The following is a 16353-nucleotide window of genomic DNA, read 5'->3' as shown; positions in this document are numbered from 1 at the left end:
TTTCTCTGCTAACATTACGCATTCACAGAAGTACCACCAAGCTGAATTCGCAGTTATAGTGCAATGGCTTTGCAGCCCAGGACTGCAGAGAGATTTACAAAAAGGGAACTAGCAAAATTTGACAAAGCGAAAAAATTAAAAAACAAAACCAAAGGAACAGCCATACCTCTGAAAATCCATGTTTGTTGAAAGGTGTTTTTTACACCAAAAATTCATTGATCAAGTCTATATGGCTCCAGGAAAAAAAACAGCAGAATCCTGTTTTGCCATATCTGGAGAATCACTAAGCAGTGTGTCAAAAGCCCAGCAGGAATTCATCTTCTTGACAAGCTTAACATGGGATGAAGAGGTAACGTAAATTGATTAATTGGTTAGCAAAATATTTCAATAAAAACCTTTCGTGCCAAGTCCTTTAAAAAAATTTTTTTTAAGAGGATCAGCCTTTTGCGTTTTGAGGTAAAAATTCAGTCCAATGCAAAGACCGTTTTATGAAATTTCTGTTTACGGAAAGAAAAAAAAAATAAAAATGGCTCAATTGTGCCTGCACGAGATGTTGGTGGCAGGTATCAATTCAGTGCAACTGTCCCAAGCTGCTGGTGGAGGGCAGCCTGAATTAAAAAAAAAAAACGAGCCCTGACAATTAATGGTTGGTGGCCTGACCAACTAGGCCGCTCCTGCCATGTGGCTGCAGAGTCTCTCTCAGGCAAAATACATGGTGTGCTGGGTGTCGTGATGGATCTGTACTGCCTTGGCTAGTGCTTGAGGGTCCCGGCCATTGCTCTGTCCTGACACGTGGCTGCCTTCAGCACTGAAAAAGAAGTTAGAAGGATTTAACACATAATCCCACTGAGGCTACGCTCCTCAGCTACATCCCCACCCTTTGCAGGTTGCCACTGTTTCAACGTGAAAAGCCACTTCTAAGTATTGGGCAGAGGTGATTTCTACTCATGTTATAATAATAGACTGGTAGTCCCTGACTTATGACTGTTTGAAGTTAAAACAGAACTATCTTGGGGCTACTTATGATCCTGATTCAAAGTTCCGAGGGTCGCCCCCCCCCCCCAGTCACATGACCGAATTTTGGGTGCTTGGCAACTAGGATATATATATATATATGGATGGATGGCTGTAGCATCCCACGGTCATATTTTACTAGCTTTTCTTTGCTAAAAAGAAGCATTTACCTCCAGTTTTCAGAAAAAAAAAAAAAGCCTTTAGTGACTGCCGCAAAAACGGTTGTAAATAGATCACGACTGACCCATTTTACAATTGTCATGACTTACAATCGTAATAGGCAGGGTCCATTATGGTTCTAAGTCAAGGACTACTTGTACAAGAAAGGTTAAAAATGATCCCTGAGCCTCTCTTACATGTGATTCAGGTATCTAATCTCTAAACTGTAATTTCTTCTGAAATATCCAAAACATTGGGAAGAGTAGTAGTTTGAATTAGCTTAGCATAATGGATTAGCAAAACTAACAGGCTCCGCTAATACAATTTCAGAGTCTCTGCAGATTTTTTTTTGGAGTAGATTATATTGATAAATACATTATCTAATTTTTCTAGCCAATTAAATGGAATCTATAATTAGAAGGCAGGATGTTGCAACTTGTTCAATAAAATATTGCCTGTGCAGCAACCAGCAACTAATGCCACCAAAAATGTTTAATTTCCCTGTGAAATTTAAATTGTTAAAAGGGAAGGAGCTTTGCATTCAGATCAGATCCAGAATGGGAGGGCAGATCTGTATATAACCATGATGGCGAACCTATGGCACATGTGACACGCGGAGCCATATCGGTGGGCACGTGAGGTCAGCTCAGGCGCGCATGCACCTGCCGGTCAGCTGATTTTTCGGGCCTTCTGGGCCCACCAGAAGTTGGCAAATAGGGTTGGTTTCTGGCCTCTGGAGGGCCTCCAGAGGGATGGGGAAGGCCATTTTTGCCTTCCCAAGGCTCCTAGAAAGCCTCTGGAACCTGGGGAGGGTGAAAAACAGGCCCACCGTGCCATCACGTGCCAAAAGCAGGGGTCGCGTGTAGGGGTTGTGCATGCATGCACAGTGGGGCAGGGCGCATAGAATTATGGATGTGGGCACGTGCACATGCAACCCCCCGCACTCCCCCCATTTTTGGCACGCGATGGCAAAAAGGTTAGTCATCACTGGTATATAACATACCACTTACGCAGAATGCAACCCTAGACTCTGACTACACTAAACCCTTGAAGGTTCTTCCCCCAAGTTTGCTCACCTGTCATGGTCTTTGTCTACAAGGTGGTATCTTGCTCTAAATGCCACTAGCCTGGCATAATATGCAGGCGCAGGGATTGAGACAGACCGGGTGCATCGAACGTAAGTGTGACACAGCTGGTATGTCAGTAGCTGCAATTCATCTGCGGTGAAGCAGTTGTCATCCCACAAGACTTGATAGTGAGAAGGACGGCTGGTTCCCTGAAATAGGACAAATCTAGTCAATCCACCATCGAAATTCCCTAATGACAGACATACCATGCAAGAGGCAGGAAGTAACCTCAGAACACAGAAGCTGACTCTTCTTCTTTTCTTTTCCAGGAAAGCCCTCTCTTTTTTCTTACAGAGTTTCTTTGCGAGAAGGAGAAGAAGAAGAAGAAAGAAGCAGCTTCTTCAACCTAGGGGCGAAGGCTGTTCATTAATGCAGAAGAAAATGCTTCACTGACTTTAAAGGGCCAAACTGCAGCTGCTTATGCCACATTTCAATATCAAGGTTAACCTTTCATTTATGCGAGGCCAGTTTCATCCAGGTGCGAACCACAAAATGCTACAGAGTTAATGGCTGGCTATATTAGGATTACCTGGATTCCTGCATGGCTACAGAGGTAAAAGTCGAATTCAGACGGGTGGGTGATAGTGCTATCCACAGTAGTGCCTGCCGGAACATTTCCACTTTTTCCCACCTATTGGGAGACAACACAGCCATTAACGCTTAGTGTGCGGCACCCATGTCAACAAAACAAGCAAAATTCATCATATTTTATTTGACAGTAAATCCATCAATCTGTGCAGCGCACTTGAACCTTACCCCTACCCTCCTATTAAAGATTAAGGATCATAATTCAATGAGCAACTGGACAGTTTCCTCTAACAATGAAAACTCTTCAGCTTTGCCTGAAGCAGGGTGGATTTGATTTAAATCGAGTTGATTTAAATCACAATTTAAATCATGATTTAAATCACTAGTAAAAAGGCTTGATTTAAATCAACTCGATTTAAATCATAATTTTTAAAGAGCAACTGTCATCTCTGCTACTCCTTTGACCCACTGTTGACTCACCGATAGTCCCAGTGTTGCAGAATATACAGCCTCGTGCTACATAACTAAGCTCCATTTCATGCTGAATAAACTACATTATTTATGTATCTTAAATAGAAAACTACCTTACGATAGATTTTTACCCCAAAAGTTTTTTATTAAAATAAATTCGATAAAAATAAAAAAAAAAAACAATTTAAATCAAAAAAATCCGATTTAAATTTTAAAAAAATCTGATTTTTTTGATTTTTTTAAAAAAATCATTGATTTTTATCCACCCGGGCCTGAAGTCAGCCAGATTCAGATATACATAAAGCAACGTCCAACAGGGGATATTTTCACATTATCCAAAGGCAATCGCCCTATGATAGCCATTTTAATGTAGTGAAAGAAATGGGCATCAAGGAGAATTTATTTATTTATTTTATTAAATTTCTATACCACCCTTCACCCGAAGGACTCAGGGCAGGGCAGTGAACAGCCACAAGATAAAACACATAAATACAAAAATTTAAAATAAGTTAAAAACAAATTAAATAATTTTGCTGAACAAATTTAAAATATCCCACAATTTAAAAACAAATTAAAATTTACATTTAAAAGGGGGAGAAGATTTAGGCCAGGCCAGCTTGATGAAATAAAAAAGTCTTAAGCGCGCGACGGAAGGTGTGCAGATCCGGGATCCTCCGTATCTCCGGGGGAGCTCGTTCCAGATCGTAGGAGCCCCCACAGAGAAGGCTCTCCCCCTAGGAGAGCGAGAACTATGGGAGCGTACTGGCTGGTGGGAGGCTATGGGGGTAGCAGGCGGTCCCGTAGATAACCAGGTCCTAAGCCATGGAGCGCTTTAAAGATGATAACCAGAACCTTGAAGCGCACTCGGAAGACCACCGGGAGCCAGTGCAGCTTGCACAGGAGGTGTTACATGGGAACTCCACGTCGCTCCCATAACCACCCGCGCGGCCGCACTCTGCGCCAGTTGGAGCCTCTGAGTGCACCTCAAGGGGAGCCCCATGTAGAGAGTGTTACAATAATCCATTTGAGAGGTGACGAGGGCATGAGTGACTGTGTGTAGAGAGTCCCAATCTAGAAAGGGACGCAACTGACGGATCAGGCGAATCTGATGAAAAATCCTCCCGGTCACGGCCCTCAAGTGCTCTTCTAAAGACAGCCGTGAATCCAGGAGGACGCCCAAGTTGCAAGCCCTTTCCGTGGGGGCCAATGATTCGCCCCCAATAGTCAGCGATGGCACCAACTGACTATATCAGGACATCGGAAACCACAGCCACTCAAGTCTTGGATGGGTTGAGCTTGAGCCTGTTTCTCCCCATCCAGATCCGTACGGCCTCCAGGCACCGGGACATCACTTCAAGGGCATCGTTGGGGTGGTCCGGGGTGGAGATGTACAGCTGGGTGTCGTCAGCGTACTGATGGTACTTCACCCCGAAACCACGGATGATCTCGCCCAGCGGCTTTACATAAATGTTGAACAAAAGGGGCGAGAGGACCGATCCCTGCGGCACCCCACATATGAGGGGCCTCGGGGTCGACCTCTGCCCCCCTGTCAACACAGACTGCAACCGGTCGGAGAAAAAGGAGGAGAACCACCGTAGTATGGTGCCTCCCACCCCCAACTCTTCCAACCGGTGCAGCATGATACCATGGTCGATGGTATCAAAAGCCGTTGAGAGATCTAACAGGACCAGGACAGAGGAGCACCCCCTGTCCCGAGCCCTCCAGAGATCATCAACCAATGCGACCAATGCCGTTTCCGTGCTGTACCCAGGCCTGAAACCCGACTGGAACGGATCCAGATACGACGTTTCATCCAGGTACTGGGGAAGCTATCGCGCAACCACACTCTCAACAACCTTCGCCACAAAGCGAAGGTTGGAGACCGGACGATAATTAGCCAATACTGCCGGGTCCAGGGGGGGCTTCTTGAGGAGAGGCCTCCCCACTGCCTCCTTCAAGCCCGTATGATTTAACAGAAATGCACAAAACATTTCTGAATTTAAATTGGAAATATTAGCTGAGGTTCATTAAGGTTGGAACAGCTGTTCCAACAACTTGAAATGGAGTGCCAGAGTTGAAATACATTGAGCTAAAAGTTCTCCAATAATAAGCAGGAGGAAATGAAATGGATCTGATTTACCTGGATCTCGCGCATTTCGTTCTCTTAGGAATCATTAGAGTGCTGAGGGATGCCTACAAATATGCCTCAAAATTTTCAGCTAGGCTTTAGCTTCTTGCAGAGGTTTTACATCAGACAATTTAGAATCAACTTTGAATTATTACACTTTTTATTGATTCAAAAGGTGTAAACTTATTCCACCACCACCAAAAAAACCCCCATCAGTATCTAGCCTCATAAAAATTCATTTGCACCATCCTTACCCCACCCAGGCAATTTTCCAAGAAAAGCCACCTGGCGCCTCCTGGAAGCTGCAGAATTTAATAGGATGGCTTTACCTCTAGCAATTACCTACCCTTTCAGTTTTGTCCGCACAAAAGAGTCTTGTGTGATGCCTTTTCTGCACGACAATGTAAGTGATCCCTGGCCTGTAGTCTTCTTCTAAACTGATACAGGCCTTCCGGATTGCAATAAGCTCAGGCCAAGCTACCTAGAAGGGTTAAAAGTTGAAGTCAATTGCTGATCTGGGCTGCGCAAGGCAATTCATGAAGTCCCACTGAAGCTGTTGTACTATTAAGTAAGAACAGATATGGATCCAAGCCAATTTCTGGTTGCTGAATACATCGAGTAAGTTCATGAAAACTTTCAAAGTAAAATATGATTTTGTAAATGTGCCAGGAAGGAAATAGATGAGTACATTTAGAAAATGGCTTGTATGCATAGAGCTTTGGGATTCGATACTAATTTAATTTAGCATCAGGATGCATCACTGACATATAACATACATCTGGTTTGGATGAAGAGACAAACTATCTACTTTTCCAGCATACAGGTTAGTCCTTGACTTATCATAACTGAGCCCACAATTATGGCAATAAATTGTGATGGTCGTTACGAGTTATTGGGTAACTGTGCCTAATTTTACCTTTTTTGTGGCAGCTGTTAAGTGAACACCATGATTATTAAGAAAACACCACAGTCACTAAGCAAACCCACTGTTCACTTTTTTTGCCAGAAACTGGAAGCAAATGCTGTCTTTCAGCAAAAACATTATATATCAGAGTTCTGCAAAAGGCCATTAATATGAGCACCCAAAATGCAGTCATTCATTAGCACAGTTTATCAGATCATCTAAAATTAAATGGTTTTAGATATCATTAACACTAAGACAACCATTGTATTTTACTGTTTATTATTAGGATAATTACAGTGTTTGCAACCATTGCCAGATTTCTGTGCAGCAATGGAGCTAATAAGCGATGTATGCAGATATCTCAGAATCTCAAGAATAGCTTCAAACTGGATGATTAAATGTTTGTGTTGTGTGCATTCTTGGCATACACCTCTTTTCAGGCTATCTGGCAAAGGAATGGACTTTTTTTTTTTTTTAATTTGATTTATATGCCACCCTTCTCTGGAGACTCAGGGCGGCTTACAATGCGTTAAGCAATAGCCTTCATACTTTTGTATATTTTATACAAAGTCAGCTTATTGCCCCCACAATCTGGGTCCTCATTTTACCTACCTTAGAAAGGATGGAAGGCTGAGTCAACCTTGAGCCTGGTGAGATTCAAACTTACAGTAATTGCAGGCAGCTGGTATTACTTAACAGTGCTTTAGTCTGCCGCGCCACCAGGGCTCCTTTCTGAGGGGGCCTCATTCAGAGGATGAATTACTAGACCAATACCTGTTTCATTTGCCCTTCGGATACTCCTCCCCTGTAGTAAATGATCCGCGTGGGCTTGAAGCGAGTGGATTTGTAAAACTGGATCAACAGTTCTCGCACCATATTGGTCAGGTCCTGAATCACTTCCTGGCTGTACAGCAGTTCTTGTGACGTCTCTTGACGGGATGTTTGCACTCGCACAGTAGCGCAGTAGCGGCTGGGGTGGCCATCCATGCTTCCTACTACAGCAGCAATGGAAGGTTTCTTCCCATCTCCAGCAGGTGGGTGAGTGACATCTGCTCCCAGAAAAATAACAGGTTGCTGGAATACTGAGGGCCTGGGGAATTTGGGGAGGGAAAAAGGCACTTTAACTAGGAACCAGCAAAAAAAAACAAAAAACTTTTTTAAAAATGTTCTATACAGTTCTAATTATCAATTTTATTTGTTCCAAGCTATTCTTCAGTTGCTGAGAAGTTTAGTGCTTATTTCTGCATTACACAACTCAATATTCTACCTCTTATGGCTAACATATCCCACCTCAGCTAGAGGACAAACAATAAATATATCTTGATGTTATTATGTGGCTCCCTGTTGCATCAAACAATTAACCTTAATCCTCAATTAATTCCTGCTTTGCTTTGGGGTAAAAAGGAGAATTCAATGAACTTTTGTCCCTTTCTTGAATAAAAAAATTCAGGTCAGCCCAGTCAACAAGAAATCTAAAGAATTTATTAGTATAAAACAACAATTAAAAAAAGAAAGATAAAATCTCAAGGGCTCTAGGGACAAATGGAAATCCTACACTGGACTCCCAGATAGCCTCACTTTCTAATGTGGAGATTATTATAAAGGCTTTTATGTGGACAATTATCTAGTATAAGATATCACAGTAGAAGTGAACATGTGAACGAAAAAATAAAAGACTATTTAGAGACAGTGTCTAAATGCATCATAAGTTCTCATTTCTATAACTAAGGAAAACTTTGGAACAATTTAAATTAGGTAAATGACAAAATTCTCAATGCAAGGATTTTCATTTTGAGTGTTTTCATCATTCTGCTTCTCAATAAAACTCAGCCATATGCTCTCTATGAAGAATAACCAAGGGTTAAGCTGACCTTTGATGTGGTACAAGGACATTGTTTATTCCACCAAGTTTTGCATTGATCTTTAGACAAAGATTGGACAGAGTTTGAGGAGATGTTTTCACCACATTTTTCACCTGAACACACTGAGTCGCCATGCCCAGGAGAGTATCCCCGACTCGTTTAACTTCAGCTGCAAAGAAAAAGTTGTTTTTTAGAACCCGGAAGTTTTTTTAAATGCTCTATCCAGCCCCTACTCCCATCCCATCCCAGTAACTCAAACTGATGATTTAGATAATCTAAGATTTGTTTTTTTTATTTTAAAGAGTTTGCACAGGATTATTGCAAAAGAAAAGCACCGAATTGTAATTGCACATTCTTTCAATATGATAATTATATTATGCATTTGGTCAACTGGTCTCTTCCTTACCGTAGACGGGTGTCTTTCCTGGAAGAATCACTACAATTAGCTGCAGCCCCACATAAGTCAATTTCAAATGTTTGAACATGGGCTCCACACTGTCTGCCCCTTGTGCGTATTTACAGAAGCATGGCTGGCCCTGGATTGGCATCCCTGCATCCTTAGAGATCTTGCGCAGCTGATCAGTAAAACTCCTAGAAACACAGAATAAATTATAGATACCATTAGCACTAGCCTAACTTTGTACAGGTTATCTCTTTTATTCTACCTGAAATGGTTTTGATAAAAGAATTGGATTGATTCTTAGAAAACAGATCTCTCAATGATTAAATTAGATCAGTATTTTTTTAATCTTGGCAAATTTAAGATTAGTGGACTTCAACTCCCAGAATTTCTCAGCCAGAACAACTGTGGAATTCTGGGAACTAAAGACCACATATTTTAAAGTTGCAGGGTTAAACTAAACTTCCTTGAATACTGTCAGTGTAACTCTGGACATCAGAAAATGAGCACAACCAATTACTCTGAGCTGCAAATGTTAATACAGGGTAAAGCAATCACAGGTATTTGTGTACTTTTTAAGTTGTCATTCTGAAATTTCTAATTATTTCTAAGTTCTATTGATAAGCCCAAATTAAAATGTCATAATTACTTTCCATTGCATTAGGCTTCAATTATATTGGCTGAGAATTATGCTTATAATAAAAAAGATATTGGATCTTCTTAAAGTCCAACCTATCTCAAAAGGTTGTTGTTGTTGTGGGGAAAATACAAGGAAGGTGTGTTGGATATGTTCATCACCTTGAGTCATTTGTAAAAATAATAAAGGCAGGATATACATAATAAAAAATAAATTTAAAAGATAGCAGATCTTGAAGGTATCAGAGTGGGGAAAGAAGGTGAAGAAAAGTAATTGCTTTGTGTACCATCATCTAGTTGATAACAACATTTAACCTCTATTGAAGATCCACCATTCAAAACTTTCCAAACATCAGTTTATAAAAGTAAACGTAATCTTCTTCTAAAAAAGAAAACTACTTACTTCAACAAATCTTCCCGACATTGTTTCTGAGGTGCAAAGCAGGCAACAGCCCACACTTTAATTTCAATCCCAGCATAGAACTGTTTTCCCCTCATATCCCAGACACCCTGATTTGGTGTAGCAACAGTCTTGTTCTAAAGAAAATCAAACACAAACCGCTGTTCTTTGACAAGAGTATAAAGTAATGCACGGGCAAACTCCTTTCCATTGCATTTCCACGATCAACTACATTTTCAGCCTCAAATTTTAATCAGTTGCCAGTAAAGAATCTACTGGATTAAAAGTATGCTATTAGCCCCCTATATGAGGTCTGTTGTGTAATCTAGATTGGGTGAAAATTATGAAGTACTTACCCTACCTCCATACTGCAGCATTGGTGCAGGTAATACTCTGCCTGTCAGTTCTGTCATTTCATTATGGACAACAATACCAAACTCCTTCAGATATGGATCAGGTCCACCAACCATACTGTTACTCTTGACCTGGAGATTCAGAGAACATTTCTTAAATATAGACACAACAGCTCTTATGAACATTTCATTTGAGTAAACGTAGCTCAACCGGCAGTCCACTGTGTGCCTTTGTTCCTCAGTCACTGCTATCTTTCGTTATAGTTATCTGTGAATTATGTGGACTGTTGCAAAGGTGGAGGGGGAAGGACTTTATTATCCTATCTTCTATGTCTTGGATACACCACATTCTGGATGTACCATAACCTCATCAACCCAGTGGCGAGAAATGGCATTGGGTCCCAGGAAAAAGATTTGCAAAGTTCATGTGGGAAAAGATCCTACAGTGATAAGCGTCTTCCAACCACCATTTTACTTCATCTTAATGGGGATTTAATATATTCAAGCAGTTACTCACTAGTCTGCTAATTTCCTCCTGCCTGTCAGGTGCAGATCGTGCTGTTGCTTTGATCATAGTTGATGTCTGATTGTCTGTTAGCTTCTTAATACAACGCTGTCCTGCAACTATATTACACACCTGGAATGAAAAAAGATACAGGGTGAACAAGCCTGATGCAGTGGAACAGAACTGAGGAACAGAACTGCCTAGGTGTTTACCTCAAGGGGTAAATATGTATGTTTCTGCTCTTGCCCTACTTGGAGGCATGGAAGATGTGGGTATTTCAGTTGCAGACTGTATTTCTGCTTAAAATACTGAGCTACTGTACACTCCATAGCTTGCCCATTTTCCAACTGCAGAGGGAACCTGTAAGCAGAAATATGTATTAAATATATATTCATTTCACAAGAAAGAGGTTTGCCTATGGTATCAGAACATAAACAACTATATTGGATTCTCAACTATTTAACAAAAGCATCAACAAAATTATTCTCCCAACAGTCATATTGCTGAAATTAATAAAAACTGAAAGCAATCAAAGATGGATTGTGGCATGACTGGGAGTGTAGTACTCCAAATATATGATATCAAACTCCAGTGAAGGGATCTTAGCATCCTAACTTTAAAAATCAGGTTTAAAATTTCAATAAATAGGGACAGCATTATAAAAAAAAAGCATAATGTTGGTCAAACTAACTAAAAGTTAACATTAAAAGAGGCTATAATATAGATATGCATGTAAGATGAAGGACTACTTGATCCCATATCACTGCTACATGCCTGCCAGGTTATATCAAGGGGTTTATCTGTAGCTTCTCTCATTTGAAACAGCATGCATGGCTGCCAGATATCAAATTTTCTCCATCGTTGTACATTAATTATGTAAATACAGGAAATCCTCACTTAACTATGGTAATTGGGACTGAATGTCACCCCATCAGATGGTGACATAATTAGGAAAATTTGGGATTGTGCTGAAATGGACAGATTAACTTTAAAGGCTAAAGATAAAGAAGACTCGAAATATTACAGGACATGGAATAAATTTTATGAATGGATAAGAGACAAGAGGTAGAAGTGAGAGGGAAGTTTATGAATGTCAGTACAACAAAGATGTATAAAACTATGGATATAATGTGGAAAAATTTGTTAATAAGCTAATTTAAGTAGAAATTGTTGAACTTTTCTTTTCTTTCTTTTTTTTTTTTTTGTTGCATTGCCATAATTACTGTTAACATAGTACAATTATAGTTATTAGCATGTATGTTAAGATTTACCATTAATCTCTCTCTGGCTCTGCTTTATTTGCATTGTTATCCTGACATGGCACTGTCTTTTCAATAAAATAAAATAAAATAAAATAAACATTAAAAAAAAGAGACTTATCTATAGCTTCTCTCATTTGACGAATCATGCATGGCTGCCAGATATCGAGTTGTACATTAATTATGTAAATACAGGAAGTCCTCATTTAACTATGGTAATTGGGACTGAATTTCCATCACAGTGATACAACCAAAAAGCACAAGTCATCTGGAAATTGAGTCCTGGCAACTGGGCTTCTTTTCTCTTTGACCTGAAATGCTTATCCAAGTACCTTTTTTCAAGTCTGTCTACTTGGATAAGCAGTGAAATGTTTCAAGCCAAAAAAGAAGTCCAGTTGCCAGGACTCTTATCTGGATGACTGAGAATCTTCACTGACATATTGCCAAAGCACAAGTCACATTTTTTGGGTCCTCTTCCGAATGGCATGAGAGTTTGTTATTTTTATAGAATTCTGAAATACGTAGTTTATGAAATATTTAGTTATGTGTGGCCTTCAGTTTATAAAATGCTTTTCCATAGCAGAAACAGGACAAAGGTTTTTCAAGATTGTTCTTTTAAAAAAAAAAAAAAAAAAGCATACGTACGTTTGATGGCTAGCAGGTCGTCTAGTAACATTGCAAACTCTGTATTTTCTTTTCATTTGACCACAGTGAGTAACCTCCACTTTTAAACCTACAAATCCAGTGAAACATAAAGACACACATACCAAAAGCCAATATGATATATTGAGAAGGATCAAAGACCAAAACAAACTACTGGGCTCTCCATGATTACATTTATTTTCTATACAGATGCAAATCCACTGTATCTGGATTGTTCAATTAAAATTCTCAGAGTGGATACAATAAAAATCAACCCAAGTTAAATAATTTCTTCCAAAATCTATTCATCCTAAAGCTCACAGAAATGTGTCATAATACTGTAGTCAGAATTCCCAGTTTGAGGGGGAAGTAGTTAATCCAGATTTTGACAATATAGTAAGGTTAGAACAACTTGCCCATTAAATACAGAGCAGAAGTGGGTTGTGATCATTAATAAAGGAGAAAAAATATTCTGAATGTTTACTTTTTTGTTGAATATTTCTGATAAAAACAAATTAGAGACCAACAAATTAAAAGGTACAGAGCTGGCTTTGAGCCATAATTGCCATCCCTCATATTTTCCGCAGCAAAAACCCCCAAAGTATTGCTTTTCTAAAAGACAAACGGGGATATCGGAGAGAGATCCACACAATGACAAAACATCCATCTGTATAACCACACGCTTGTCTTTTTTATTTTTAAATGTGTGATATCGTGAGATGAAGAAACTCTAGCAGTTGCTAAAAATGTTCTCTCTACACACCATCAAAACCAGCCCAACTTATAATTTTCTAAGGGTGGAAATATACTGCATAAATTTTCAGAAATCAAATTTTTTGTTTACCACAATTTGACATACTTATTATTATTATTATTATACTTATACTTATTATTTTAAAGTAGTACCTCTGATTTCTTTGGTAAATTTAACACGCTGGGAATCTGTAAGGGGTTTTGTTTGTTCATTGATGTTCTGAATATCCAGGACTTCGCACATGAATTCAATAATAGGTTGAGCCCGATAGAAAGCAGTTGCAGATACTAAAAAAAACAAACAGAGGAGGCGGGATACTGAGAAAAGAGTGTCAGGAGTGATTTAGGATAATTTAAGCGAACAGGTTTCTTCCATACCATCTATATTGAGCATCATGTTCCACATGGCAGGCCTGACAGACTGATGGAAGCCAAACCAGACCTCCCGACCTCCTCCCAGCGGGTGATAGTATCCTTCAGGAGGAGAGAAGAAGGATCGCCCCACTGGAGTGTACCTGGTGGAATGGGAGAATCTATTCAGATTTGTCAAGGAGTTACAAATAAGGAATATTTGAGGTATTGTGTACAAAATATTACAAGTATTAAAGATCAGACAAGTGGATTATTGTTAGGACAATTTGTTCTGGATCAGGATATTCCGTCACAGCACTTTTGGCAAGATCATCATCATCATCAGTTTAAGTTAAAGCACATGTGTATTGAGTGAATATTAGAACTGTCACTCAGAAAATTTTAACATAGCATACCACCTTTCAGTTTAAAACTTCAGAAACAGAGGATTTCTGGTGTGAGTAAAATAATGGATCTAAACAAAAGTCACTAAGGAAGACCAAGGAGACTAAGGAAATCCTTCAACAAATTTTGGAACACTTATTAATTGCCATGGAAGGCAAGTATCAGTAGCCAATCGTTCTCAATGCTAGGAAGAAAGCAGTGGCAAATCATTTCCGAAATCTTGCCAAGAAAACTGAAGGGACTAGTCCACACGGTCACCAGGAGTCAACACTGATTTGAAGGCACAAAACAAAAAAGGTAGTTTGTAAAATAGAAACTGTTTTGCTGCAAGAGTTAGAATATTCTAAACTGTAATTGAAAAGAGACAGTTACATTTTTTAAAACTGTATTTAGAAAGTTAATTTGACTCTTTATTCAAATGTTATTTTAAAAAGTGACTGCTGTTCCATACCTTTCCTATTCCTTTCCTATTCCACCAAGTCAGAGATAGGTGAAAAAAGCAAAAACATTTAGTGAGAGCAGAAAATGAATAGATCCCTTAGAAATATTACATATTCCTTGCGATTACATTTCAGTTCTGAAAGGAGGAATATCCGCAAGCATTACAATGGCCCTCAACATGCATAAAAGATTCCACCAGCATCTGCTGAGAAAACTACAGTCCAAGAGAGAATGATTAAAAAAATACTCACCTCATAGAGGGAAGATGGCGTGTGATGACATCTAGTGCCTGCACAGAGTCTTCTGGGACTTCGTTCAGATGGCCTGCCAAAGCTTCCAGGAGCAGCTGAAGGCTGACTACAGACACCCACTGAACTGACACTTTAAAGGTCTGGTCCTTCCCTTCACCGGGGAGTGTGACCTCCATATCCACCTGAAGACACAACAGTGGGGATTAACTGTGCAGATCTTTCTTAACTGTACAGAACATCTGTTGAAATTGAAACTCTTCATGAGCTCAACTGGTTTTCCACTGATCCTTGACTGAATTCAGTTTAATCTCATTATTATTTAGGTACAGCAAATACCCATCGAAGTCCCAGATCATTCTTCCCTAGAATAAAAATAAGCTATAGTTCAAGGATAGTTCTCATGCACTTTAAAACATGTCCATATGCGTCATCTAATGCAGGACACTGCAATTTGGGCATGAAAAAACAACAAAATATTGAATGCTATTTAATAGGTTCAAAGCAACGCCAAGGATGCAGTTTTATCATTGCTTGTCAGGTGCAAGCAATCCCACGTGCATATTTCAAGCTAGCTGTTTTATTATATTCTGCCTATATAACACAGGCATCTCCCCAGATTGCTTGCTCTCCCCTTGGGAACAAATAGATAAGGTTCTATAGAGCTTGAGGGAGGAAGGGTATCAGTCCTGGATCTCTTGCAGCTGTCCAATGATTCAAGGCTAATTCCTTGCTTAAGCCCTCCTCCCTGCCTAACTGAGCATTTCCCAACATTGCTATTCTTTATATGGCATTGCTTTAAAACAAAGTCAGGGTATCACTGACCCTCCAAGTGTCACAAATATTCAATTCTCAGTTTCTCTTAGCATTGGACATGCTTTTTGAAAAAGCTGCGAGTTGCACCTTAGCAATGCCACTTTCAAATCTAAAACTTCTATTTTGATAACTTCATTATTTGAATAGGGCAAACGAGGAGGCTCAGTAGGACATTCTTATGAAAGATGGCATTGAATCACTAAGTTAAACTTACCCTGTCCCTTCCAATAGGCAGAGGATGTGCAGTATACATATTTCTTTTGCCGTCATAGCCAGGCTGTCGATCCCCAAATATTTGCATCTTGAAGTGTCTCACCATAGTATCTACCACCTCCCTGGAAAGTGGTATAAATTGAAATGAGAACACCTTAATGGTACAAGAGCATAATGTTCTTGATTTGGTTTTCAAAATATGAATTAGTTCAAATACAAATGGTCTCTGCCTTATGAGATTGTCATTACTGAGGAATGTTCCATGTATGCCCACTGTATTATTTTATTTAAAACTGCCAATTGTCAGCAGTCAGAGAACCATTAAAATTAGGCTTGAAAACTATTACCTGTTCACTCTTCGGGGACGTTTTTCTGGTTTGATATCCACATCATAATGATAAACATCAATTTTAGGAATCTGTACTTGGAAATGATTGGCTAACAGACGAATTGGTTTTCCAACTGTTCCCAAGCCAGGCCGACGCGGTGGCTGGAAAAGAGTGGCTGGTGGCCCTGGAAAAATGGAAGCATGTTTGATAGGTAAGCCTATTCTAAAATTGTAGGGTTCCAAACATTTGAACAATTTTAAATCAGTTGTAGGTCATATCCCATTTCGAAGTAGCTTGCATTTACATGCTCACATCCCATTTTGAAGTAGATTGCATACAAACTATTAAGACAGACAGATCTAATACATGGATAAAGTTGACTGACAGTTTACAAGTTACAAGAAAAGAG

The 16353-nt window shown here is 39.6% G+C and overlaps 1 protein-coding gene across 1 annotated transcript; it reads right to left on the bottom strand.

Moving 5' to 3' along the window:
* Positions 1-219: 219 nt before the first annotated feature.
* On the bottom strand, positions 220-16046 carry LOC139321393 (protein argonaute-4). Its single transcript, XM_070950077.1, has 17 exons — positions 15963-16046; positions 15617-15737; positions 14590-14771; positions 13520-13656; positions 13295-13429; positions 12392-12479; positions 10700-10847; positions 10500-10619; positions 9986-10114; positions 9633-9766; positions 8600-8784; positions 8203-8362; positions 7106-7421; positions 5774-5908; positions 2830-2931; positions 2250-2449; positions 220-808 (listed from the first exon to the last, which is right to left on the bottom strand). The coding sequence occupies exons 2-17, from the start codon at positions 15719-15721 to the stop codon at positions 700-702; spliced, it is 2385 nt and encodes a 794-aa protein (XP_070806178.1). The 5' UTR covers positions 15722-15737; positions 15963-16046; the 3' UTR covers positions 220-699.
* Positions 16047-16353: the final 307 nt, after the last annotated feature.

Source organism: Pituophis catenifer, unplaced genomic scaffold (genome assembly GCF_029215685.1).
Source record: "Pituophis catenifer annectens isolate HBS135680 unplaced genomic scaffold, rPitCat1.0.hap2 SCAF_9, whole genome shotgun sequence".
NCBI lineage: Eukaryota > Metazoa > Chordata > Lepidosauria > Squamata > Colubridae > Pituophis > Pituophis catenifer.
The sequence above is the reverse complement of the archived record's forward strand: the minus strand, read 5'-3'. Positions and strand labels throughout refer to the sequence as shown.